The sequence below is a fragment of the Artemia franciscana genome, chromosome 11, assembly GCF_032884065.1.
Source record: "Artemia franciscana chromosome 11, ASM3288406v1, whole genome shotgun sequence".
Classification (NCBI taxonomy): Eukaryota; Metazoa; Arthropoda; class Branchiopoda; order Anostraca; family Artemiidae; genus Artemia; species Artemia franciscana.
Genome location: NC_088873.1, coordinates 23,673,243 through 23,700,912, shown reverse-complemented (window position 1 = coordinate 23,700,912; position 27,670 = coordinate 23,673,243). Strand labels below are relative to the sequence as shown.

At 34.5% G+C, this 27,670-nt stretch overlaps 1 protein-coding gene across 1 annotated transcript; it reads right to left on the bottom strand.

The window, feature by feature from the left end:
- Positions 1-1,998: 1,998 nt before the first annotated feature.
- LOC136032991 (ras-related protein Rab-10-like) lies at positions 1,999-26,503 on the bottom strand. The gene is made up of 4 exons (XM_065713516.1): positions 26,271-26,503; positions 12,264-12,463; positions 9,683-9,772; positions 1,999-5,363 (listed from the first exon to the last, which is right to left on the bottom strand). Exons 1-4 carry the CDS (start codon positions 26,395-26,397, stop codon positions 5,181-5,183), a joined length of 600 nt encoding a protein of 199 aa, XP_065569588.1. The 5' UTR covers positions 26,398-26,503; the 3' UTR covers positions 1,999-5,180.
- Positions 26,504-27,670: the final 1,167 nt, after the last annotated feature.

Sequence of the window (27,670 nt, the reverse complement as noted above, 5' to 3'; positions counted from 1 at the left end):
CGCCTGTTAAGAGCCATACTATTTGACCAGCACCAATCCTTTACTTTATCAAAAAGACCTTGAGCTATGGAAGTAGCAGATTGCAGGTCTACTGCAGCAATGAAAAAGTTACTGTCATCAGCAAAAAGAACAGGGTGAACGTGAGGATGAAGACCATCAACAAGATCATTAATGTAAATTAAAAACAAAACTTGTCCAAGCACAGAGCCATGTGGGACACCTTTCAATATAGGCAAAATAGCGGAAGAAGTATCATAAACCAAAACATACTGAGATCTCCCTGATAGATAAGACCTTAACCATCCTAGTAGGACTCCATGCATACCAAATAAAGATAGTTTAGACAAAAGAACAGAGTGGTCAGCCATATCAAAGACCTTTGAAAAGTCAAGAAATAGACCCAAAACACGCATTGTAAAGGAAGTGGGACGAAAACCATACTGATGGTTAGTTATGAAAGAATTTCCTGCAGTCATACTAGCACTAAATACAAATGAAGAGAGTCTACGATACACTACATTTTCAACAACCTTAGAGATGACGGGAAGAAGAGAAATAGGTCTATTGTTTGAAATTAGAGATGAAGTACCTTTTTTAGCAAAGGTACAACAGTAGCAACTTTAAATAAATGAGGAAAGACACCAGAAGAAAGAGAGAGGTTAGTTATGTGTAAGATGGGATTAGAAACAAACTGACCAATTTTTTTTAAGGACATTATTACTCAAACCAAAACTATCAACTAAACGGCTGCTTGGAAGTTGAGATATAATACTAGACTTCTCAGTAGCACTGCATGAGGAAAAGAAAAAAGAATTTCCGCTCTATTGACTGGTTCTGAATAAAATAAATTATCTTTATAAATGGCTGAAATGTGCATGGGATCAAAAAGTCTTTCGAGCGAAATTAAAAAACCAAAGAGGCAAAACTTGCCTTATATTTTACAAAAAAATTTATGTCTCGTAAAAGGATAAGAATTTTCCAGAGCCACAGATGGCACACAGGGCATTAAATCGACGTTTCTGTTACTGACTTTATGGGGATAGGTAGCAAGCCTGTTGCCTAGCCTTTTGGCAGCTGAAATCAAACCCTGGGCTCATAATTGCCAAGCAGAGCATGAATCTAGTATATTTATGACAGGTTTTGTCTCACTAGGTATCACATTTTGATTAATTGAAACGTTCATTTGTTGTTCCATGCATCTCTTAAACATTTTCATTTACATATACCGCCTTTTAACTGACCGCAGCCAATTTTCTGCTATTGAAGCCGCCAGAACTACTTAGCCTTAATTTCAGTGATATTCTGTACAATCTCTAATGTAACAGGGTACTTTTGTCCAAACAAGTTCAGTATGTTGCTTACCTTGTTGCTTACCGGATTTATTTGAAAAATCTCGATGCGCCGTGAGGGAATAACATGGCATCCTTCGTAGTTGGGTAGAAAAAATGAGCAACGAAATAAGGTTATTCATGCGTCTTGACGAGCACGATTTGCTTTCCTCTTATTAATCAGTGTAAAGATTTGATCTTAAAATTGTTTAATTGATATAAAATTAAGTTGTCAAATTGTTTTCACTTATTTTCCTCACATTTGATCAGGTCACTGATTCCGTCATTTCACTACAACATACTCACTGAATAAACAGCTCAACTATTCTAGTTCGAAAATGTAAATTATTTTCACAATAAATTTCGGCCTGTGAACATTGCTGCAGTCTACAAAAGAGTCAGAGAAAAATCCACTAGAAAGAAAAACCTATTTAAAATCCACAAGACAAACTTCTGAAAGACACTTCTATCACTAAACAGCCGTGTTTCAAAGCTTTAGATCTCCCTAAATTTCCTTTCCAAGCTTAAAAACCTCCCAACCCTCCTCCCCCCCCCCCCTAGAAGAATTTGGAAAGGTTCAGGAAGTACTGGTTTAGACGATATACTTTTGGGGTAAAACGTTAAAAACAACACTCCTGATAAATTCGTGGAAAAATAAAATGAAACTGAATAGGAATAATATTTTATTGCTAAATTAACGAATTTTAAAATGTCATTGTTTGCAAAACAGAAACTCCAAAATAATTTTACGTTAAAAGCTATACAAATATATAATTATACAAAGGCAGATATAACTCTAAATGTTTGGACGAAATCCAGAACTTACACAAAAACTACAAATACTAACAAAACCATGTTTCCTTCTATAATGTTTCATGTCATTGTGCCCAAAAAATAAAAACATTTGACTTTTTTCAAAAACAAGGTAGTGTCCCATTGAGGCTTCTAGTGGGTCTAAATCAACTGGGCATTTGTACAGTTGTCAACTTTTTGGAATGTACAAAGGCTCTTTATATTGAATTTAATCTGAATCAAGTTCATTAAAAGTAAATACTTATAAACTCAGAAAACACAAGTTCATTTTAAATTGAATTTTTCATCACTCAAATCCTGTTGTTTAGTCGCTCTTTTAATGTACACGTTGAATCCCAAAAACAAACAGAAAAAAACCTAAAGGATTTGCTACTGTATGTGGATAACAAAGAGCAAGCTTTAAAAACGATAAAAACGCTGAATTTCAAGCACACACGTTTTCCTAGGTTTCTAGAGGGAGTGGCCTCGGTAAAACCATACTTCTTCGGTCATGCATACAAGAAGGGGCGGGGGTCCTTCTGGCTTAAGTGCATTTTTCAGCTATGTTTGTGAGAATATGTTGATTTTCTAGGCCACTTTCCTTCTTCTTTTTTACAACTTGCATTACTTCAAGTTTCAATTTTGTTTCACAGATGATGAAGTGTCACTTAAAGCCTTATCTTCCATTACTTTTTGCTACTTATCATTTATTACTTTTTAAACCTAAACATGAATATTTTCTGTATAGTCCAAAGAAATTCTGTTTAAAAAAAAACACCAATTCTAGTAATTCATTCGTTTCTACTTCGGTATTTTGCAAAGAAAATAGCGTATTACGACTTCGACTTAGAAGATTATTGAAAACAAATGACATGTAGTTCGTTTCAGTGTCACAAGGTCTACTTATGCCATCTATCTTAACTTTCCCATATGTATAATCGTAGTTATAGCAGTAACCGCAACCTAGCAAATGACTTAGTTTAAAATAAATACTCAGAATACCACGTGTTGGTTGACACACTTGGATGACAATCATTCAACATGAGAAATTTATGGCTTTTATGGTAAAACACAGAAGACAATATTTCATATTTATGTAGCCTATGAAGCATTCGATTCTACGACGAGCATAAAGCAATAACAACAAGCAGTAATTACAAAATAAAAAACAAGATACTTGTATCATTGGATTCTTAGATTTTAGATCCATCCATTTACAGAACCATAATTATGACGTTACTCAGACTTTTCTTGAAGACTGAATAGGGAAGAATTTTTCACTTAACGTTACTATTGGCGTTTGCTTGACGTTACTATTTTTGCAAAAAAATGGGTAAGTTTACTCTTTTCAATGTATTTTTCAATACAAAAACGCAAAGCAAATTTCAAAAATGTAATTTGGTAGAATGATAAAGCTGAATCCAGCGAACATAAATCTTTACGGATAAGTAACCAGAGCACACTGAAACGCAGTCTTAGGTTAGGCAGGCCAGACAAAAATTTAATCAAATGTTTTTGCATTTGCTGCATATTTAACTGTTTGTTCATCCAATGGAACGATTTGAAATTTATTAATTCATTTGTTTTATTGTGAGGAGGAAGGGATGGAGGGAATTTCAAGAGAAGACTTTGATTGCTCAATGTTGTTTCTTATCGCGTTATCTCTTTCCTATTGCAAAGTCCATGGCAGCCAGCCAAAGTGGCATGAACTAAACAACTGGACAAACAGCTGTATTTATTGCCCTAGCATGGCTCTTATAGGTTGGACTAGAGAAATAATGACAAGCTTGAATTCTTTTATTAAAATTTTATATAAATTCACAAACTTTAATAACTAGGCGCGACAAAAGCATAGTAGCAAGGGACTTCTTACGAATACTACTACATTAAGGCTTAAAAGGCTACTAAAATTACTCTCTTGTTGAATTTACTTACAATGTCTTTCATCAACACCAATACTTGCAATATTTGACGCGAATATTAGGCTCAACTAATAATTTTACTAAATTTCCTATAACTACCTTAAGGTTTTTACTCAGGTATACTAAACGATCCCTGTAGACCTCCATTATATATTTATTTTTTGAAATTTTGGTCAACATCAAAGCTACCTCAAAGGTCTACACTACGGCGTAGTAGTATATTAAATACTAGTAGTAGTATATTGGTAGTATTTACTTTTTGCTTCTAAAAGAACAGGCTGATCAAAGTATCTATTCATCCAGGCCTGACCTAGACACGTTAATAGCTAGAGACTGACTTTTAAAAATTTACAAATAGCAAGCTAATTTCGAAAGCATAGACTGAATTAGACGGTCACGATTTGCAGGAGCCAAAACCAAATTTCCTCCCTTTTTTCCAACATAACTTCATGACGCATTTCTATGGCTTCTGTTTGCAAAATTGATAATGACATAGCCTATTGTCAAATACATGCGCATCATTAATGAGGTTTGAAGCATTTAAAGCCACTTTGAACTCTGTAGAGGGTGATACTAGGTGTAGAGGGTGGTAACTTTTCAGATAAGACAAAGTCCTTAATTTCAGAAAATATGTCACACCATATGGACCGCTGAGAAATACATTTTTTTTCCCTATCCCTATTTTTTCAATCCGCATTTTTTCTTCCAATCCCTATTTTTCCATTAGTTACAGAAAATGCAATCAATAAGCTTCAGAAGTTGTCTCCGCGCATCCAGCATATAGAAACCTTGATTTTCCTTCGAAGAAACGTTCAAAGGACCATATAATGCAAGCCACTGGAATCAACGCCACTATACTGCCAACTGGAACCTTTTCTATAAGTTACATGCCACTAATAAATGAGTTCTGTCTGATGTTCTGGGTGGCAAAGAAGCCATATGTTTATCTAAGATACATTTCTTTTTTCATTATTAGGTAGTTCAAGATTTTATCAGATTAACCTAGCCCTTATTTCAGATACATCAGATACCTTAGATACATACAATCAAACTGGAATGAACTGGAAATAAAAGATAAGCTGAATGCAATCGAAACGACTAAAATCCGAACATTGAAATTAAAGTTGAAAAGAATAGCTTAACAACACTTTGAGCTTCCAAGTTGACTACCTGTGTCTACTTGAACTTTATTCACATCAGCATTGGAACTTGGAGGCTTACTTAACAGTATTGCGTCTGCTAAATCGGTGAAAGCTTTCTCAATATTGATATTGGCCTTGGCAGAGGTTTCAACAAACAACGTATTGTACTCCTTTGCTATCTGAAAATAATAGAACATTCTAGACCAGTAGATATGACACGGCTATCCACAAACAATAGGATAGAGAGAGGGAAGAGACCATGAACCCCTCCCCCCGAAAGTAAAAATACCGGAGGCGCAAACATTTCGAAAATTCAGAGCAAATATAAAATTCCTGAATACGGCTGACAATGTTTCTTTTCCCATACTTGTTTAATCCCAACAACCGCGAGAGGCACTACCACCCTTGTAAACTCTCAAAAAGCTAAAGGATCACTTGCACTTACTGAAATCAAAATATCCTTTAAACAGTTTTTCCTTTTTCATTGAAAAATTGGAAAACTAAAAATTAGTAAACTTTTAGTAATTTTTATTTTTATATATCACTATATTTCAATAATCAACGTTCATTTCAATAGTTTTATTTAGGCTAAGGTTTCCTATACTTTTTAATGAAATAGAATAAAAAGAAAAGCTTGAGAAAGAAAAGGAACCTTTTACAACAGCAAAGTAGATTGGAAGTAATAAATGTATTTATTCTAAGACATATTTTTTTAACTTCCTGTAACCTTGATCAGTATTGTATTTTCTTCCTTTTTTTGATGTTTTGATAAATCTAAAGAAAACTCACATTTTGAAAAACATCTTTTTCACGAGGACAAATGACACAATAGCTTTAATGGTTTCTAAGGAGGCGTTATCTTACTTCCATTTGTGGTAATTTCTGCTCGTTTCAAATTTACCGCAATTATTCATTCTAATTTCTGTTCCTTTAAGGGCTCATTTATTTATTCATAGTAACTCCTGTGCGTTTTAATTTTGGCTTATCACATGACCTTATTTGCGGTCAGTTTGGGTTTTAGTATCCCTCTTTACTTTCTTTGAAAATCTTTTTAAACTTAATACAATAATGATGGGCCTTTCATTATCTTGCATAAAGGTCAGCATGAAAGGATCTTTATAACTTCAGACATATCTAAAAGCGCTTAAAAGATATTTGTTTCTTCTTCTTCCTAATCGAGATATATTAGAGTCAAATATTCTTTTGATTTTTTTTCTTTTTGTCAATATAGTTTGGTTTTGTTTTAAAATAAATATGAAAGAATATGAACCTGAATCTCAGCCCTACCACCCACTGGATCTCAGTGGAAAGACAGTCACGTGTACCTTCAGTCATTCAAATGCAATTTTTGGTTATTGCCAAATCATCATAGTTGTAACAATAGCTGCAATCTAGTAAAGAGCAAACAACAGCCCATAGTAACCGAAAGTTTAAAAACAAGTTTTGAAAAATATTGTCTAATGAGAAACAATTTTCATTAAAAGGCGATTCAGGAATGATACCTAATATATAGTTATAACTTAAAAGTAAAAGCTTATTACGAAAACAAATTCTCGAGTATCTTGAAAAAGGGTTTGAGACCCCTCAAAATAGTATCATATCAAAATACAAAATGCAACATTGGAATCACCATCGTCAAAAATCCTAAACTTGGGAATTAGAGCATCCCACCTTGAACAACAAGGAAAATCACTTCTATTTCCATGTAGCACTGACGTGTCTTTTTTCCTGTTTTTTTTTTCAATGGATGATCGTATTGAAACAGTGGTTGGTGAATGTTGGGAGGCGGCTTATTTGAATGGAAATTGCAATATCTAATGCCTTGATCGCATCACGGTAAAGTGTGATTTTTATCTATTTTTGCGTCACGAAATATCAATTTTTGCCCTAAGAGGCTGAAATGTCGGTAACTACCAATTCTAGGATAGCCAATCAACTTTTAACGGTCTAAAACGGAAGCTTTGAGCACCTCAATTTGAAAAACAAAGAAAAACATCTTTTTTTAGCATATACAGAAATGATGTCTTCTTTTTTTTGCCAGGGCTAGCAGGCTACCCCAGGATCGTCAAGTTGTTTAATGACTCATTTAAAAACTAATGCTCATATCTACATGTTTTTTAATTTGTCGCGACGCCTCCATAGTGAAGTGCCATATGGGACCACAAATGGCAGTTTTGGTGCCATTTCTAGAGTGGAAAGACTGGGAAGTATAATAATGGTATCATTGTAATCCCCTGTCAAAATGCCTACTGGAGGTTTACAGTTCCCCCTCTGGTATACTCCTTAAAAAAATGCGCGTTGAAAAACAAAACTGAAGAATAACTAGAATTATTTATTCTTATTTTCATCAAATTAATTTAATTTCTATCTGCCGGTTCTCAAAGATACTGATGATAGCTCAGACTCTTTACGCTTGTGACAAAGCTATGCCTATCTTGTATGAAAGTTGTACCCCTTTGATGGAGGTAAGAAGTAAAACTGTATTTAAGGCCGTATTTTCACAAAAACTCATGTTGACTTATTTAGCTTTGTCACTTAGATCTAGAGAAAGATCTGTCTCTAAGGTTTATTGCTCGCATTTAAAAAAGACTAAAAAGAAACAACTTAATGTAAATATATATACATAATTCCGAAAAATAGCACTTTACTGAAAACTGATCTTGATGGAATGTTTTAGAGAATTATAATCGTATACTGAAAGTTATCGATATCATAGCAGGGGAGACCTCTGAAATGATACGTTTTCAAGGTTAGTTGTGGAATTTTCTGCTCCTAAGAGAACATACTGTTGTTTTGCTTCTGTTTTGTGTTTTCAGTAAAGCGTAAGTTTTTAGAATTCTCGAGCCAAATTTATTTGAGCTAGTTTTTTTTTTACATATATCCTACATAATTTATATAATTTTTGTTCATTTTAAATTTCAACATCGCTCATTGCTTCTGTAAGAGCAACTTTGTAAAAAAAAACAAAAAACAATGATCAGTAGAGGGATGAACCCGTTTGGATCGATGTATTTTAGTATTAGCACATTCAGAAGGGCAAAATTAGAGATATACTAATTCCCATTTTTTTTAACCATAAAGCTTAATCATGATTGCAGCAGTAAGTGTAACTTCTTATAGAGCGAACACAGCCCAAAAAAAAAACACTTCTTATAGAGCGAACACAGCGAACACAGCAAAAAAAGAAAAAAAAAGGTTTTTCAAGAAACTCTCGCGATAAAAGTTTTGCATGTAACACTATTAAAACAAGAATATTCAAATTTGCTTGAACAACAATTTATAATTGTGAAAACAGATCCTTGAAATTTTTGATAAAGACTCCGAAACCCCTCAAAAAAAAAAAGAAAAAAAAAAAAAAAAAAAAAAAAAAAAAAAAAAAAAAAAAAAAAAAAAAAAAAAAAAAAAAAAAAAAAAAAAAAACATCAATGGAATCGCAATTTCGAAGACCCTCCACTGGATGTTTACAGTTTACAAAAACCAAGAAAATCACGTTTCTGCATGAGTGGCACTAACACGTCTCTTTTTTCCCCAAGGATGAATTGTTGAACCCACTGTTGTAGAACATAAGAAGGCTGATTAGAATGGAAAAAAAGTAGCAAGAAGGAACTTTCTTACTGAATAAATAAGTGATTCTGACAGCATACAAGACACCAATCAGCACGCAAGCATAAAGAAAACATATCATAATTGTGAGTGACATACAGATAGAGAATATAAGTTAATAAAAATTATTAAGAGACATAAAAATTATTAAGAGACATAAAAAACAAATAAGAGACAGGGGAAAACATACGTGCCTAATTATACTAGCATTGTTATTTCTATAGATACAAATGATGGGAAGTGAGAGGTGTCGAGGGCTGTCCTGCTTCTCCTTCTAAAAAATTTTATGAAGTATGCAAAAACAGAAGAAATTGTTGACTGACTTAGTTTATTTCATAAAATGTGATGGCAAAGCAACAAGCCTATGAGCGCACAGAAGCCTGCATTTTTACCTACAAAGGGAGCAACTCGTCGCTCCTCTTCAACCGCCCATTGTAAACCCTACTTTCTGATTTGACCTTTCCACAAAAAAGGTACTCTGGAAGTTTCAATATTTGAAATTTCAATTTTTGAATTACAGATCACGTAACTTTGCTTTGGACGGTTACTTAACCTGCAACTATGAATCAACATGTTCTTTTCTTTTCCACACATTTAAGTCTACATTAGTATAATTTCCCAATTTCAAACAACAGGGTTCAACTAATATTAGGTTTTAATACACAAAATTTTAAGGTTTCATCATACAGTTAAATAGGGATTTTTGGGTTATAGAACTCTGAGAGTAAAGTTAAGCATAGTTTAGGGAGGAGTAAGGGTGGTTGGCATGAAGTTCCAATTTCAAGATTTAAGTTAAGTATGACTCAGAGAGGAGCAGGAAAGAGGATAAGGAAGAGAGAGAGATGGATGGCGGGGTAGACTAGATACCCTATTAAAAAAAAAAGTTAAAACGTACCCTTTCTCCAGTATCCTTACTGACCAGCCTATAATCTTCCATGTCACATTTGTTTCCTATAATCATTAGCTGTATATCTTCAGAGGCATACTGAAAAACATCCATTATTTAATAGTAATACAACAAGCCGCCTTTCCCCATTCAGTTGCAAAACAAAGTGACATAAGATCAAATTTGTTAAACACAATTACTCCTCATTTTTTATTATGTAAACAGGATAAGCCTGTAAATTATTCCCTATTAAAAAAAAGTTTAAATTTAAAAATGACGTATTTCGAACAACTTAAAAAAAATGAAAGACCAATGGTGGACAGAAACAAGGCTGCAAGGGCAAGGACCAAACAAAGTATTTTCTGGGAGGGGATGGAAATTTAATCTGGGTTTATTTCTATCTAAAAAATAAAAGGCTGGGCGTGGAGTCGTCTGAAATCCCTAGAAAGAAAATGCCCCCCCCTCCATTTCTCCTTGATTCCAGATAGGTTAAACGATGAACATTGTTGTAGTTATACGGGAAATCACAGCTGATACCTTGGCAGGTCCAGAGTGGAGAGGATATGACCCCACTTAGGCTTGGTAGCAGTTTAATTCTTATTTAGTTTTTACTTTACTTTATACCAATATCTTGACTATCAAGGGGAGGGGGCGCCCACTCATTGACTTGGTTGCTATTTAATTGAATGCATTCATTTACTTACATTTCTTTTGAGCCAAAAAGGTGAACGAAGCTCTACCTTGCGAATCTGGACGAAAACTACCCCCCCCCCCCCCCCAGAAATGTTGTATTCTAATTTTTCACAGTTTTTACTTATATTTATACTTATTCTTACACCAGTTATGGGTGACTACCCTACCGTTGACTCGGGAGCTGTTTGGTTTTCGAAGTGTTTAATAACATCTTTACTGAATTGTAAAAGTAGCACGCAAATCTACCATCTCCTAATCAAAATTTCATCCAGACTGCTTATTTAAATGTATACACCTTTACAAATCTGTCGAAAAATAAAGAGAAAAAAAAAGTTAACAAACAACTAAAATTGAACACTTATCAACTGAACTAAAACAGGGAAATAGGTGCTTTGATTATCCGTGCTTTGTTTTTAACTAACTTGGCCTCTCAACCTAGGAATAGCATCAGCTTTTTTTCTACCATGAGATCGTGACCTTCAATTCTTACCGGAACAGCAAGCAATGCTCATCACTGAATACGCTAAGATTTTTTCGGAAGTCAGTAAAATGGCTACATAAAACTGGAATTTGGTAAAATACTTGGTTGTAATCAAACATTTTATAGCTTTCAAATTGATGATAGACAAGAGTTGATATCATTATTATCCTGCACTTGTGTATTTCTATGCAAGTATCCAACAGTGTTTTCGAATGCCAACCAAACATCTGTCCCAATGAAACGCCCATCTTTAACATTCTTCCAATTAAGTGTACCATCAAAAACAATGACCTTTTTTTCTAATTGAGAGACTAAGAACCCTGAAATGAGATAGCTGAACCAGTCTCCTTTAATTGATAAAGCTTTAACAAGTTACTCCGCAGGGCTCTGTTTTACAAGCAAAAATAAAAATGTAATGGCCTTTTTTTACAGAAGAGGCCTGTTTAGAATGTTTAGACCACCAAGTTCCAGGTTAGATCTTAGGGGACCATTTAACCCCACCAAGGATTTCTAACAACCTTTGATGCTGCACGAACGCCAAAAACGGGATACCTTGCATATCCATGTTAGTGGTCACGGAGGAAGTAGACATTATGGTCAACACATGTGATTAATTGAAATACGTGAAACAAAAACAAACTGACTTAAAATACCTCAAATCAAATTGTCTAACAAAATAAGGAAGGACCCTGTAGTCACTGGTCATTGATAATAGGAGGCAATTAAATCGATGGTGGCCCACTCTGTTTTCCAGGGTGTGGTCGTCTGACCCTTGTCAACCTTAAGCCTTCATTATTATCAAGCAAATTAACTTAATAGCCTATTGAGGTTACGTAAAATAAATTGTCTTTGTGGATGGTATACCTCAAGCTCTGCTTTGAGCTTTCAATGAACAATCACCATTCAGCTCATTATTGTATGAAATTCCCTTTCAACAAACGTGATCAGTTTGGTAAAATCAGGCTTTGTCAGAAAAATTTGTAAGGCTTGATCCCTCCCCCTCCTTCCAATAAAATGTGGCCAGGAAGCCCAAGGATTTTTACTGATGGTAGGTATCCAAATACGAAAACAAGCGCATTTTTAGGCTACAAATTTTTCAGTCTCTGGGGATGTAGGAGGGACCATTTGGATCAAGTTCAGATGAAGAGAATCCCCCTCCCATATTCTCCTTGTGTGTATTTATACAGATAGTGGCATATATATTACTATGCTTAAGTTATATATTACTATCCCTAATGCTCAAGGCACTTATCAGGAAAAAACTAGATTCTTAGGCAGTATTAAGTACGCTACTAATCAAGTCTCCCAAGCAATTATTTGTCATTATCCAGGTTGAAATTTAAGATAGACATACTCATGTTTTGAAGAAAGTGTGACATAGTTTCTAAGAAAAAAAAAATAAAGCCATACTCTTACCATGCGAATCTGCCTAATCCATTTTCCAATGTTATCAAATGTTTTGTTATTGGTTATGTCATAAACAAGCATAATGCCCATGGCGCCACGGTAATAGGATGTTGTTATTGTATGAAACCTTTCCTGTCCAGCTGTATCCCATATCTGAAGTTTGATTTTAAACCCTCTCAATTCAATTGTTTTGATCTTGAAATCAATACCTACAAAAGAAAATTAAACGTAAATGTACTACTGAATTGGAAAAAAAAACTCATTGAAACATAAATGTGAGAATAATAGTACAAAGAACATGAAAGGTAAAAGAACTTATAAGAACAAAGGATTATTTACCAATATGAAAGCTCAGTAAGGAAGTATCCACACTATGGCAAAAAATAAAGCACATTTACATACAACCAGGGCCCCTAAATGTTATGTAAAACAAGAAAAAAATTCAAGAGGAAAAATAAAACATTAATTTCGTTCTTCTCATTTCTTACTATTGACCTCTCCTCTATCCATATACAAGTTTTGCTTCTCTGAACTAGACCTATCTTATTTTCGACTAAACCATGCGGAAAATGTACTTTTCAAATCTACCATGGCTAAAATATGACCATCTTTGCCAAAGCCTCCTCCCACAAAAAAAATGAAATTTTGGCTACCACACTGGTCCAGTTGCCTGAAATCACTACAACCAGGAATGTTTAAGTGGTTTAATCTGCATTTAAGAAGAAGACAACTAAAGAATTGTTTTGTACAGGAGTAGAACAAAAGAATCTGATTGTGAGGTTGTCATGGTACTGTAATTGTTTAATGCTAATTCCTGGCTGATCTTTACTATTTTTGTCATCTGATTGTCTTTATAAAACTAATAAAGGCATTAGTTTTCTTAAGCAACGCATCTAAATCTACTCGTTTAACAACATCTCCAACCCCGTCCAAATATAGAGATCAATAGTAGATTCTTATTTTAGCCCATTATCCCTATTCTCTCTCTCATCAAATGAAGGAAATAGGGAATTTTAGTGTTAACTGTATAAGAAAGGCGACAAGAGTGAGTGTCGTAATTATCGAGGCATTAGTCTGGTCTCTGTAGGTAGCAAGTTACTGAGTAATATGATACTTTTTAGACTGAGACGTGCTGTAGACAAAGTTTTAAGGGAAGAACAATGCGGTTTTAGAAAAGGTAGAGGATGTGTCGACCATGTTTTCACTCTTAGGTTAATAATTGAGAAGTCCCTTCGTTGTCAAACAAACACCTTTGGTCCTCAGTTTTATCGATTATGAGCAAGCTTTCGATTCTGTTGATAGAAGAGCGTTACCAAAGGTCTTATCGTTATATGGTATACCAGAAAAATACATTAAAGTGATTTGTGCTATGTACGAGAATAATACTGCTGCGGTTAAGGTAGGAAATGAGGTTAGCAACTGGTTTTGTATTAAATCAGGAGTTAAGCAGGGTTGTGTTCTATCCCCCTTTCTATGGATCATTTTGATGGACTTCGTCTTAAGGAGCACAGAAAAGGCAAATTGAGACCATGGAATCAAATGGGGAGGAAGAACGCTCTTGGACTTAGATTATGCTGATGATTTAAGCATATTAGATGAAAGTGTGAGCAAAATGAATGAATTTTTGGAGGTTTTGCGAGTTCAGGGTGCTAAAATAGGCTTGAAAATTAATGTTAAGAAGACTAAGTCTAGGAATAAGTGAAGATGAACAGGTGACATTAAGTAACGAAAAGATTGATCAGGTTAGGAGCTTCAGTTACCTTGGTAGTATTATTAGTAAAGATGGTCGGAGCCGTGAAGATGTTAATAGTAGAATAGCTAAGGCTCAGGGTGTTTTTTTACAGTTAAAAAAAGTTTGGAAGAATAGAAAGATAATTCTACAAACCAAGATTAGAATATTGGAAGCTACAGTGATGACAGTGGTCAAATATGGCTCTGAAGCATGGGCACTCCGAAAAGCAGATGAAAATTTACTAGATGTTTTCCAGAGAAATTGCCTACGGATTGTTCTGGGTACCCAGCTGACTGACTGTATTTCAAACAGTAGGTTGTACGAAAAGTGTGGTTCAATCCCGCTTTCTAGGGCTATAATGAAAGAAAGGTTGAGATGGCTAGGTCACGTTCTACGGATGAAGGATGACGGATTACCGAAGATTGTCCTTTTTGGCCAACCGTCTGGGGCTACACGGAAAGCAGGTCGTCCTTGTCTGGGAGGATATCATAAATAAAGATTTAAAGGAAATGGGAACTTCCTGGGAGGGTGTAAAGAGGGAGGCTTTAAATAGATTAGGTTGGAGGAGGAGCGTGCGTAGCTGTATTGGCCTAAGGCGGCTTGGTGCTGCAGTGAGTTATTAGTAGTAGCAGTAGTAGTAGTAGTATTAGTAGTAGTAGTAGTAGTAGTAGTAGCAGTAGTAATTTAAAGAAAAATTGAAGAAAAAATATTAGGCAAGTATGGATTTTAGTTTTGATTGCTTAGCGGAGATTTGATTTAAACTGTTGTAACTGTTGGTAGGTGAGTGTGACCTCACAGTAAGGACATGGTATGTAGTTGCTGCCCCCATAGTATTATGATTATTATTTTTTATTTTATTCGCCCCACATCGGCTGTTTGGTTTTGGGTGAATCATATTGATTTTTGTATATAGATTGGTGTTGTTGTTAAATAAATATATCAATATCATGGAAACTTCTTACTCAGTGTGCCAGCTATAATTTTTCTGTTTTGCTGCCAAATTGTAACCAATTTTGTTACAAACAACACTGTTATGTGTACCTCATGTCAATCTTCTAAATGTGATTTTTTTCTGCTAAAATAAAATTTTCCGTAGGAACAACATACTCTATACACATAGATGCTTTTCACTAAGCTAAATTTCCTCAAAAATGAACTAAACTTTCAAAAACACTAGATCTTGGAAGTTAGATTGGATGAACCCTTATCTGACTTTCTATGATCATGTGTTCTATATTTTTTAGGGGAGCAACAGCAATAAAACTCACAATAATGCTCTACATTATGCTTTGATAAGTCAATCCTACTGCACTGACTATGGTTTAAGTTATATGTTTTAAGTTATAAGTTATGTGTTGTTTTAAAATGCATAAAATACGTTATCTTAACATAATACTCATAATTAGGATATTGGGAACACTTGAACACCAACTTTGGTTCAAATCAAACATAAAATGTAAAATTTAAGTTGTTGTTGTTTGGGGTTTGACGCGTTCGTCCAATAGGTCATATGTGTTCGTATCACTCAATTGTTCTGTGCCTTCTATAGTCACTAGCTTGCTTGGGTCACTTCAGTCAGTATTCACTGAACCAAACCAGTATCACTTGATTTGCTAACGGAGGGGGGTTATTCGCCTGCAGCAACTGCCTGCATTGAAAAACAGGAATCAAAATACTGCAACTATGCATTGTCAAACAGCAATTAAAATACATGTACAACACAATAATAATAAGAAATACAATTTTTACACATTATAACCAATATCATACAACCAAATGCCGATAAAATATATCTAAAATGATAAATAGGGTAATTCTAAAATTCCTATTAAATAGGTGAAAAAAAAAAATATAGGGAATGAACCAAACCAGTAGTCTTAACAAATCTACCTAAGAGATTTGTGCTTAGTTGTCTAGCCCATGGAGGAGACGTGTGGTGTCCCAGAACAGAACACATTGTGAATACATTAAATGCCTTCTCACAGCAATTTCTTAGTACTTCTCTCTCTTTTTCATAATTTCTACAGTTAAAGATGATGTGATGTATATCTTCATACACTCCACATGTGTCACACTTGGGGGATGGAGCCATTTCCCACTGAAATAGTGTTGATTTTGTCTTTGCATGGCCACATCTAAGACGAAATAGGCAGGTAGAAAGGATGCGAGAAGTGAGGTACATTTCTTTTGAAGGCTGCTTATAATCATAGAGATTGAGGAGCTGAGTATGGGAAGAATGGAGCCAAGCCTCTTTTTTTTCCAAAATTTTTGAGCTGATTGAAGAAAGAAATTCAGGACCAATAATAGGGGTTTGAGTGATCAGGCCTAGTTGGGAGGCTTGTTTTGCAGCCTGATCTGCTAATTCGTTTCCTGTTATACCACAGATATACCCTTTTTTGCAAGTTGAGTAACCAAATTTTCAATTTCAATGGCAACATTTCTTGCTTGGTGTTCCAGGTGTGAGAGGTAATCCAGAGCTGAAAGTGAATCAATGCAGACAATATACTTCTGATGTTTGCTCTCTGTTTGGCTTGATATGGCTTGAAGTGAAAACTTAATTGCCATAAGCTCTGCAGAGAAAATTGTCAGGTTAGAGGGTAAACGGTAGGAAAGAGACGGGCTCTGGGAGGGTATAACTACTGCACAACTGTATTTTGTTTCTGTCTTTGAGCTAACTGTGTAAACTTGAATGTATTCCTGATATTCTGCCAACTTTCCCAGGAATATGATTTTCAACAGTACTTGGGGGAGGCCCTCCTTTTTTTCATGGTGATCTTATGAATAATCAAATACTTAATTCCTGCGGAGGTACTAGACAAATCATCATCCAAATTGACAGTCAGCCTGCCATTCTCCATGAAGTCTTCCATGCCTGGAAGGCAAAGGAATCTCTGGAAAGAATACATCTCTGTTGGTTTAAAGCGGATGTCAGGGTTGTGGTGGCTAATAATTTCTTTGTAGATAATGTGGTTCCTGAGTCTTATTTTCTGTGCAAAATATCTTGCAAGGAGATATTTTCTTCTGGAGTGAAGGGACTGGATCCCTGCTTCACAATACATAGCTGCAATAGGAGTAGATTTTAGGCCACCATGGGCCCTTCTTAAGATTGCAAGAAGCATAGTTTCAAGTTTGTTCAGGAGACATTTCTTAGCTGATCCATATATAAATGATCCAGAGTCTATCTTGGATATCACCACTGACTTGACAATAGTTGATAAAATTTAAGTTCACTCCCTAAATAATCCCTTCTTCTTCTTCTTTTGAAAAACAACACCTGGAATCTATAAAAGAATGATTTCGGCTTCTAGGAGGTTTCTTCTAGATACACAACTAATAAATCAAAAATCAATACAATCATAAATACATTCAAAATAATTATTAAACAAAAAGGCTCTTTTTTGCCTTCAACATCAATGCAATCTTATACATAATTTTTTTTGCAATACAATTATTAAGGAATATAATACTCTTGGTTGACATATAACAAACGCAATAGCACAAAAAAGGGGAATAAAGGAACAAGAGAGTCAGATGGTTTGATGGAAGTACAAGTGCTCAAGGTACCTGTTCCCAGCAATTTAAGGCCTATAGGCTGACTGGTACCAATATGGCTCTTCCTATTCACTCTTTTCTGCAGTGCAGGACTCTATGGTTAAACTGACTCAAACAATATTGTTATCCATGGGAAAATCAAGAATACTTTTGTACAGGTACCTTTCATCTCCTACATTATAATTGGCTTTAAATAGCTTGTTGATATCTTTGTTTGTTTTTAGTTTTTTAAATGTACGTTTGATATTTGCTGTCAGGTAAACAGTGGTGTTGCATTCAAAAATTATGTGTAGTAAAGTCTCTGCCACTTTTAAACAAAATCTCCAGTTTGGGTTGTCCCTTTTATTCATGCATATTCTTCCTTTCTGAAAATCAGAGAGTTACTCTTTATTCTGAAATAAAGAACACTAGTTTTCCGCTAGGGGAGGATGAAAATAGGAGGTAGGAACCATTCATGTTGTGCCATGTAGAGTGAGAGATCTAGCGTTGATACAAATGGGTGTATCCATTGTAGAATTTACCAACAAATCAGCAATTTCATTATAGTGTACACCCTCATGACTAGGAAATGTGGTGGAACTGAATTTTTTGAGTTCCAACACTAATTTTTCAGAACAACAATATCACAATTTTTACCTCATATTAGTTATCAGAGACTTCAAAAACTCTTAAAAGTCAATTTCTATGGTGATTAAACATCTTACATCATATAAGAAATATGTAGACTATGTTTAGGAGAGATCTTGATTATTTAACAGCAGTCCCTGAGCAGGGGCGGATTCAGGGGTTGCCCCCCTGACATGGTTGTGGATTTGTGGTTGGGACCACTAGCTCCGGTTTGGGTTGGGACGAGTTTTTCTTTGTTATTGGATTTTAATAGTTGAGTTTTTAATAAGTTTTTAATTATTAAAACTGTTTCTTTTTGGAAACAAGTTTGAAACAGGGTTTCAGTTACTCTGTGCAGTCTCTATTAGATTTTACTAATGTTGCATACCGGCAAAAAGTCTTTAATTAAATTTAGGTGTATCAAGGGAATCTGTCTGTACTACCACAAAAGCCAACTGGGAGGCGAAAACCTTCATTTCGTAATAACAAAGAGGGGAATTTAAAATCCTAACTTCTTTAGGCTGTTGAAATGATATTTCAGGATTATGTTGTCGCAACAGGGCTGAAAAGCAAAATAATTACTTCTTTTTACTGTCAAAAATTTGTTTTTTAGTATTGCTATGACACTAAGGCAAAGAACTTGATATCATTACTTTTTTGGCTGTCTGTATTGGATTTTTGGGTTTGATTTTTTGCAAAGCGGGGTGGTTTTTACAACATTGTTGTTTTTTAAGGGGATTTGTATAATAGAAAGTAAATGTAGGAGAAGTGCAAAAATTATTAATTTAAGTTTTGGACTTAAATTAAATCCTAAAACATTAAAATAAAGGCAAACTCTTTAGAACTTTAATAAAGGTTCGTATAAGTATATACTTAAAACTAAGTTGAGTTGAAACTAAGTTGAGGTTCTTTTGTTAATCCATATTTTCTTTATTGTGTTTCTGTTTGGGCATCTACTTTTCCTTCAACGTTTAAACCTCTTCAAACACTACAAAATAAAGCCCTTAGATTAATGTTTAATGTTAGTAATAGATCCTCAGTTACCCATCTTTATGGATCTTCTGGTTTCTTCTCTGTTCATTAACATCATTTTATTGCCATTTCTAATATTTGCCACAATTATGTTTTTGGACAACTTTTACTAAATTTCCCAAGATTATTCCTGACAAATTCACAATTCCACAATTACCCAACATCTCATAGTTCTGATTTCTCTTTTGAAATTAGGCCAACGGTGCAAGCGGCATTTAGTTTGCGTCATACTGGTCCCAAAGTTTGGAATTTAATCCAAATAGCTCTGAGAAATTGTAATGATAGAAACAAATTTCTGAAGTTATTAAGAAATCATGTTCCTAGTCTCCCATAATATTTTCCATTGTAAGTTATGAAGTTTGATTTCCGAAAGAAGTGTAAATTAGTTTAAGCTGAAGTAATGACGGTTTTTTCTTTTGTTTTGTGTTTTTTTTTTTTTTTTTGTGATATACCACGCACTTAAGTATGCCATTAGGCATTTGCGCTGTTTGTTTAAATGGTTTAATTCTTGTTGTAAATAAACATGTATCTATCTATCTATCTATCTATCAAAGGTTGGAGTAATCATTTACAAAGAATAGATTTGCAAAAAATTATTTATAAAAGAAGGCAAATAATTATGTGTTTATTTTTTTTTATCTAGCTGATATAGCTGGATCTCTTATAATTATCAGCTTTAATCAGTGGAAAGCGTCGATTTTTTTTCAAATATTTAATAATAAAATGTTGATAAAAAGTGGAAATTCACACAACTTGAGTTAACGACAGAAAGGGAATGCAACTGCAATGTTACATCAGAATTTCTCACCTTCTCGACACCAACCAGTCACGAAATACGTGACAAAATATATAGTCACGAAATATATTTGCATAGGGGTTGCATATATTTGTCCATAAAATTGCTATATATACTGCTGAGGATTTTGATACTTATTTTGATACATGCCATCCAATCATATTTCCACAATAAGTTGTTTATAAGTCAAAATTTTTACAGGACAATTCCCTATTATACTATTATAGTTACTAAGCAATGGCCGCAAAGTTAGGTGACATGCTAAATGGTTTGACCAATGCAAATTGTCACAAAGAGTGTATGATACCAAGAGATGGTTCAAGACTATTTTTTTTCTTTTCTTTTTTGACAATAAAAAGCCTAACTCACTTGCTATAGCGTTCAGAAGTGCAAAGGCAAAAAATTATGCAGAAAATATAATTTTTTTTATAGATGGCAAAAAGAATTTTTTTTTCATGGCAGGGTTGTTTTTATAACTTACTATATTATATTTTGTATCAGTATTTTTATACCATTTTAATTTCAACAGATTTATTAGAATTTTAACACCTATTATGCACCCCCTTTAAAGAAAATCTTGAATCCACCCCTGTTCCTGAGTGATCCTTGAACAATCAGAAGTTGAAAATGGTGCTGCATGGATATTTCTATGAAGCTAATAAGGAGCTCAAGCCCAAAGGCTCTGCTCAATGGCATCAATTCACGAAAATTTAACAGGTTTGATATATGTTTTTCAAAATTCTAGGGTGAGGGGCAAATCTTTCATTTTAATTATTCAATGAACATCCAGAAAGCATATTTTTTTTATTATTATTGAAAGTACTAATAAAAAATTATTTTCAGTATCTAGGAGGGGGCAGGATAACATAGGAAGGCATATGCCCCCCCCCCAAGTTGATAAAAAAGCAAAGCCTCTGCTTTGAGCTTTCAAAACATAGACCCTGTATTCCTATGCCCAAGGGAATGGTTATCCGGTTTGATATGAGAATTAGTAATCCGAAAGCATGGACCAAAGTAAAGATAGTGCATATGGCATATTAGCTAGAATGCTCAAGATAACCATCACATTAAAAAAATTCAATGAAGGGTTGAACATTACCAAAAAAAAAAAAAATAAAGATAGTAGGATTGTAAAACAGATAGTAGGTTTACTGCTGCATAAAAATTAGCCTGAAGGCAAAGGAATAAAAGCATACTGAACTTCTGTATATATGTAAGGTTAAAAACAATAGCTAGACAAGTAATTTTATAATCATGCATATGTAGTTTTAACATAAAATGCCAGGGAAGCTAACTTTGCTTGGTGAAGCAAATTTTGACATGAAAATGGCATCTGGTTAATCCCCTCCCCCCTGCAGAAATGCATTCCCCCCATATCCTAATTCACAAAAAAAACTTTTTGTGACATTTTTTCCAGATTTAGTTGTACTGACATTTGTTTATTTTTGGCCAAGTCAATTCATGAATTGCTGACCCTGAACTAAACAATGGAAAAACAGACTTACTTTATAAGAAACCTAGTCCAAAATTACAATATCCTTGCTGAATAGCTTGATAGGGTTACTCTCAAAATTCAATTAACCTGTCTTGTCAACCTGCAAGGTTTAATTAACCTGCAAGGAGGCTAATTAATTAAATAATTGCTGCATGCAAATTTGAAACGAATAGGAGAAAATAAACCCAGATTGGAACACTTTAGAATAGTAATGAAAGATTAATATTCACTCTCTCTTGCATAGCCTTCAATCTTCTTTTTGAAACTTTTACTCTAGTTGCTGGGTCTCCAATTTCTTATAGCAAACAACTTAAGAAAGATATATTAAGGGCACAGGAGGGGGGGGGACATATTTACCAAAAATCATGAACAAGCAATAATTGTGTATGTATATTTACATCTTTCCTCAAAAAAAGTTGGATAGTTTCTTTCTGGCACACCAATTTTTTCTGGGATGAAAAATTGATATAGATAGGTCACAACTTTGGAAAAATACCAATTATTGGAACAAGAGGAAATTTTTGTCTAACCACCTAAATGATAAAACATGATAAGACCAAGAAAAAACATCAAAAAACATAAATTCACAATGTGTAAAAATAACAACCTAGACCATCAAATGAGATGAGACCAATCCAAGCAGCTAAATCAATAATCATTGAAAAACATCTATATGTAATGAAAATTTATAACTAAGAACAAAGAAAATATAGTTTGAAGACTTTGCAACAACAAGGATCACAACAAATCAAAACCAAAAGTGAAGAACAAAGACATGTGTTGGTTAGAAGAAAAGCAACAGCAAGAATCAGAACAAGTCAAAAGAAATAGTGAAGAACAAAGAAATATATAATTACAAGATAAGTGACAGCAAGAATCAGAAGACTTGTCTATTAAATGATCTGACTTCGTTTTTAATCAATCCTAATAAGGGGGTTAATGCCAGATTTGCCTTTCACTCAATTGGATTATCTATCTTGGCTTTTTCTATAATTAGCCATGGCTTGATTACCTTAAATTGCAGCTTGGAGCAATATAAGGATTTTTCCTTGTAGAAACCCCAGAGTTGATAACACATGACACATAGTTGAATACATACACTTGACTAGTGGTTTGATGTTGCTGATTCTGATTCGAGTGCTTCCCAGTTATACTTCCATTCTTTTTTTTGACCATTTGTTGTCAAGAGGATTCTTAAAGCTGTCTATGGTTTGGGCAGCAATGGTATCTGGCAGTAATTTGTTCCAGAGAATCCTGAGACGCCAGAGGAAGAAGACCAGAAACTGCCTTTGTATTAATAAGTTTATGAACCAGAATGGCATCACCCTGTCTTCTTCTATAAACCAGAGTTGGGAGTTTCAGCTTGCATAGCCTTGTAGGGTAAGGGAGCTCATGCAGTCCACTCACCATCTTAGTAGCTCTTCTCTGGACATCTTCAAGAATTTTAGCATCTTTTTTGAAAAAGGGGGATGCAAGGACCATGCCTGTCTCAAGCCTTGGTCGAACAAGTCCTTTATACAAAAGGCTCAGAATTTTAGGAGAACGGGAGGAAATTGTTCTTTTTATGAGCCCTAGTGATGAGCTAGCTGATGCTACTGCCTTCTTTACATGAGTGCTAAATTTAAGATCATTGTCAACAATTACTCCTAGGTCACGTTCTTCCAATACTGGAGAAAGGAGCTGACTGTAAAGAGAGTAACTTGTATTGATATTCTTGGGCCCAAAGTGTAAAACATGACATTTTGACACATTGAAAGTGAGTAGCCAAGATTTCGCCCACACACTAAGGAGATCAAGGTCATTTTGAAGTTGGGAAGTATCTTCAAGAGTGCTAGCTGGACCAATTACCTTGGAATCATCAGCATATAACGTCATCCTGCTCTTCAGCGCTAGAGGAGCATCACTTATGAAAATATTAAACATGGTGGGGCCAAGAACACTACCCTGTGGAACCCCACTGATAACATTCTGAGAGGAGGATATAATAGGATTGCCATCTGCATCAAACAGTCTTACATGCTGAACACAATTCCTCAAGAAATCCAGAATCCATTTAAGAATTTTTTCCTCCAAACCAATAGATTGTAGCTTAAGCTCAAGTCTCCTATGACAAACTTTGTCAAATGCTTTTGAAAAATCAAGGAGGATCATGTCAACAGGGATTCCCAACTCCAGTAGTTTTGTAATATAGTCATATGACTCAAGCAGATTAGTGTCAACTGATCTGTTGCATTGGAAACCATGTTGAGAACTGTTAAGAAGATGATTCTGATCAAGATGCTCAATAACTGCTTTGTTGACAATATGTTTAAGAAGCTTAACAACAACAGAGGTAATACTAATAGGCTGGTAGTTTTCCACAGAATCTTTCCTTCCCTTTTTGTGAATGGGGGTAATATATGCCACTTTCCACTCAGCAGGAAGCTTTGAGCTGTCAAGAGATAGTCTAATGAGTTTTGAGAATGGGTATACAATTTCTGTTCTGCACTCATGCAAGAGATGGGGGTGGAGGCCATCTGGCACTGCAGATTTATTTACATCAAACAAAGCTAGCTGTTTCATAACAGACTCCTCAGTTAGCTCAAGAGGTGGCATTGGTTGAGTAACAATATATGAGGGGGGAGCTGGGATCTTACTAGCAGTTTCTGATGTAAAAGCTGATGCAAATTGGTTATTTAGGATCTTGACTTTAATAGCTGGGTCTGAAACTGTCTGACCATGATGAGTCAAATCAGGGACAGAGTGCCTATTTTGACATTTAACAGAAGCATACTGCCAAAACAGCTTGGGATTATTTTTTATATTTTCAGCTAACCTTTCTTCATGTCTCTTCTTCAGTTGTTTGATGGAATTGGTGGCCTCATTCCATGCCTTTTGATACTTCTGATAGTTTGCATCTGTTTTCTTTTTTTTGAAGTGTTTCCAGGTTTGATTCTTCCTATTCAGTGGTTTGCTAGTTAGACAAGTCATGAAGGGTAGTTGATGCCCAAACTATTCAATTTTAATTCATTTTAACCCATAACTTTAAGCAACTGATAACAACTAGCTGTAGAGAAAAAAAAGACAACATTGATGGTGTTTCTCATTCAAAAAAAAAGGATTTTTGTTTTTGTTCAAGTCAAGGCATTTTCCTTGTTGTTCAAGGAAAAGGATTTTCCTTTTGTTCAACCTGAGGGATATTAAGCTTCCTGTACAGGGTTTTTTTTACAAAGGGAATCCCAATGGTCTGCTTCTTGTTTCAATCCAATGCTGTTTTTAGGTATTTCAGGCTTTTTTTTTACTAAGTTGCAGCTACTGCTGCAATCATTATAGGTTTTGATCTTTGAACCAAAAGAAAGAAAGACTAAAAAAAAATTTGGTTTAGTTAGTTTGCTTACTAGGTACAGAGAAAAAAGACAACATTGATGGTTTCTCTGAGACAAGACTAGGCATCCCTGTACACAGGGCATACATTTGAATCATAGAATCATGTTTTCTGCAATTTCATTACAAAACACATTGCAAAATCATGTAAAGGAAAAATCTCAATGCTAGAGAAACAATAACCTAGAAACAAAAATCTCAATAAAAACTGAAACAATAACCTAGAGCTTTCCTTTATAATCCTTTGTTGCTATCAACATGAGCACCAGTACTTTTTCTCTGTACATGCAGTCCCTCATTGAAACACCCTCTCCAATGCCACTATCTAGTCCCAAACTATTGATGCATTCAAGAAAGGATTTGATCAGGACTGGACAAGAGAGAGAGAGAGACACTTTTGATTATACATATCATCAATATACAAAAAACCACATCAGCCACTTTAGAAAGTCAAAGACTTGTTAGTAGTGGCTGATAAACATTAATGAGCACCAATACCAACAACATTAACAAAACAAAATGAAACAAAAAAGTGGGAAAAAGAAAACAACAGGAAAACAAAGAATAAGAAGAGAAAGAAAGGGAGAAAAAAAAATCATACATAAAAAAATAAGTCAATAGGCCATGCCTTTTAAATTATTTACTTATTTTCTTCCCAGAAGGTGATTCTTCAGTCTACTCTTAAACTGGCTAACATTTTCAGATAACCTTATACTCATTGGTAAAGAATTCTACACTACTGGTCCAGCGAAGTTGGGACCAAAACTTCCCCTCTGAGGCCAATGCAGAATATAGACTAACCTGCAATGCCAAACCACAGTCATGTCACACCACCAGCAGGATGTTCTACAGGAGGCTCATCACCACCTTATCTTGCTGGACATGCAATTTAAGGTAATTTAAGATAATATATCAGAATGCAATTAGACCTTTTGAGAAGGAAACATGTCATGAAAACAATTCTTACTTTACAATAGGCCTAGCCTTTTCCTTGGGATGTGGGGCTGTATAGGACCATAAGAGAGAGGAAAAATATGTATGTGAATTGATTGTTATAACTGGAAAGAACCTTGTCTTTCTGACAGTTATGGAATCATTTACAGCCTAGAACTAATTGTTGAAGGCTATCAAAGTTTAGTGCTCTTGGGGGGGGGGGCATTGAGGTTACGGACTTCAAAATAATTTCCCAGGGGACCATTGAGGCTGTATTCACCTCTGAGCTTCATTCACCTTCCTTAACTATTTTTGAAGATAGAAAAAAGGCTCAGCACCAAGAAATTTACTCTCTTCTGGTATTAAAGTAGCCTATTTCCTTCAAAAAGGAATCTTGGCACAAAATCACCTTCTTTAAAGAGCTGCTTGTTTCAAAAATATATATTTCACTAGATCTCAATTGCTAAATATACCTTAAGTGAGGACAAAAACTTAGCTAATGCCTACCAATGGTTGAAATAAAAGTTGTATTGAAGGCATCATCCGAAAATCTAAATAAAATACAAGTTTTTCCAACCCCTGAATCTCCAATCAATAGAAGCTTAAAAAGCTGGTCATATGTCTTTTTCGCCATTAGGTACTCTTGAAAATTTAAGCTATGCTACGAATTTTTGGGAGTTGAATAGAAAATAGGCTGGGATTCTCCTATAGAATATTTGCTAGTTTCTATAGTAATAATAGTACAAATAGGTAGCAGGTGCAGATTATGCACCAGCGTCTCCATCTTTAATTAGTATGAATAATAATAATAAAAAGTACAAATGTGAGCCAATGTCGTTTTTTTCTGGATATAGGAATAGAAAATTTGGCGACTTTCTATTTTATTATCATAATTTCAGTCCACAGAAAGATTTTCAGAAGTTCACTCAGGATGATCAAAACTATATCACTGTGACTACCTTTCGGGAACAGATAATCAGTTGAGCTCCAGTTTTTTCAGGCGAGATTTGAATTTTATATTATAACTAAAAATTCAGATCAGGTTGTCATTGAAAATAAAACTATAGTCAAAGCCCTCCTATCTCCAAAGCACATTTTATCTTTTTTCTCCTAATAGTTGGGATTAATTTTTTCGGCATGAAACAATCTGTAGGTTGACTTTTTTAGACGATTTTGTTAAATAAAAATACTCAAACTAAATTTTGGATTAAAATCCTGATTATTTTAAATACAGTAATCAAAGTCTTCCCAAATATAAAACTAAATTTCGTAAATAAAACCGAATAAAAGATTAAGACTATTCTTTAAGTGTCAAGCAGCGTCTTTGCATTTGAATTTAATCGTTACTTAATCGTTAGTTTTATTGTATAAATGGATAATTTTCATGTGCTGCCTAAATTTTCAGAGACAATGGTGGTATAAAGTACCAGGATGTCTCTTAAGAGACTATCAGGCAATTTAAATGTTACTTTGGCGGTTCTAAGCTATCAAATCCCTCTGAAAAACTGCCAAAAAACGACACAAATCCACGACCATTCTTTTCAGGACAAACAAAATTTACTGTTTTGCAAATGGTAGACTTAGAGTTTATTGATAATTTTTTTTTTTACTGGATCATTATTAATTCAAACTTTATACGTACAATTGATGCTCTTCTTATCCGAAGAAGAAAAAAAAAGAACAAATAATAATGAAATATTCCTGAAAGAAGGTCTTAAATACGTTCTGTTCTTAAGCAAATTTTATTTTGTTGCCTGGTAAGTGTTTTCTTTCCTGAAACCCGATAAGTGTTTTTCGTCTCCAAATGCACCAACAAATTTTTCCAAGATATAAACTCTAAAACATTTTTAAACGTTTATATCTAAAAATTGTTGTATTTCGTTTTGGCAGGAGGAAGGGTAGAGGAA

What these genes read in the sequence shown, in the direction of transcription:
- LOC136032991 (XM_065713516.1), bottom strand. Translation starts at nt 26,397, where the DNA reads ATGGCGAAAAAGACATATGACCAGCTTTTTAAGCTTCTATTGATTGGA. An exon ending in AACTTTTATTTCAACCATTG is followed by an intron (nt 12,464 to 26,270) that starts GTAGGCATTAGC and finishes TTTCTTTTGTAG; the next exon opens with GTATTGATTTCAAGATCAAA. An exon ending in GGATTAGGCAGATTCGCATG is followed by an intron (nt 9,773 to 12,263) that starts GTAAGAGTATGG and finishes GATGTTTTTCAG; the next exon opens with TATGCCTCTGAAGATATACA.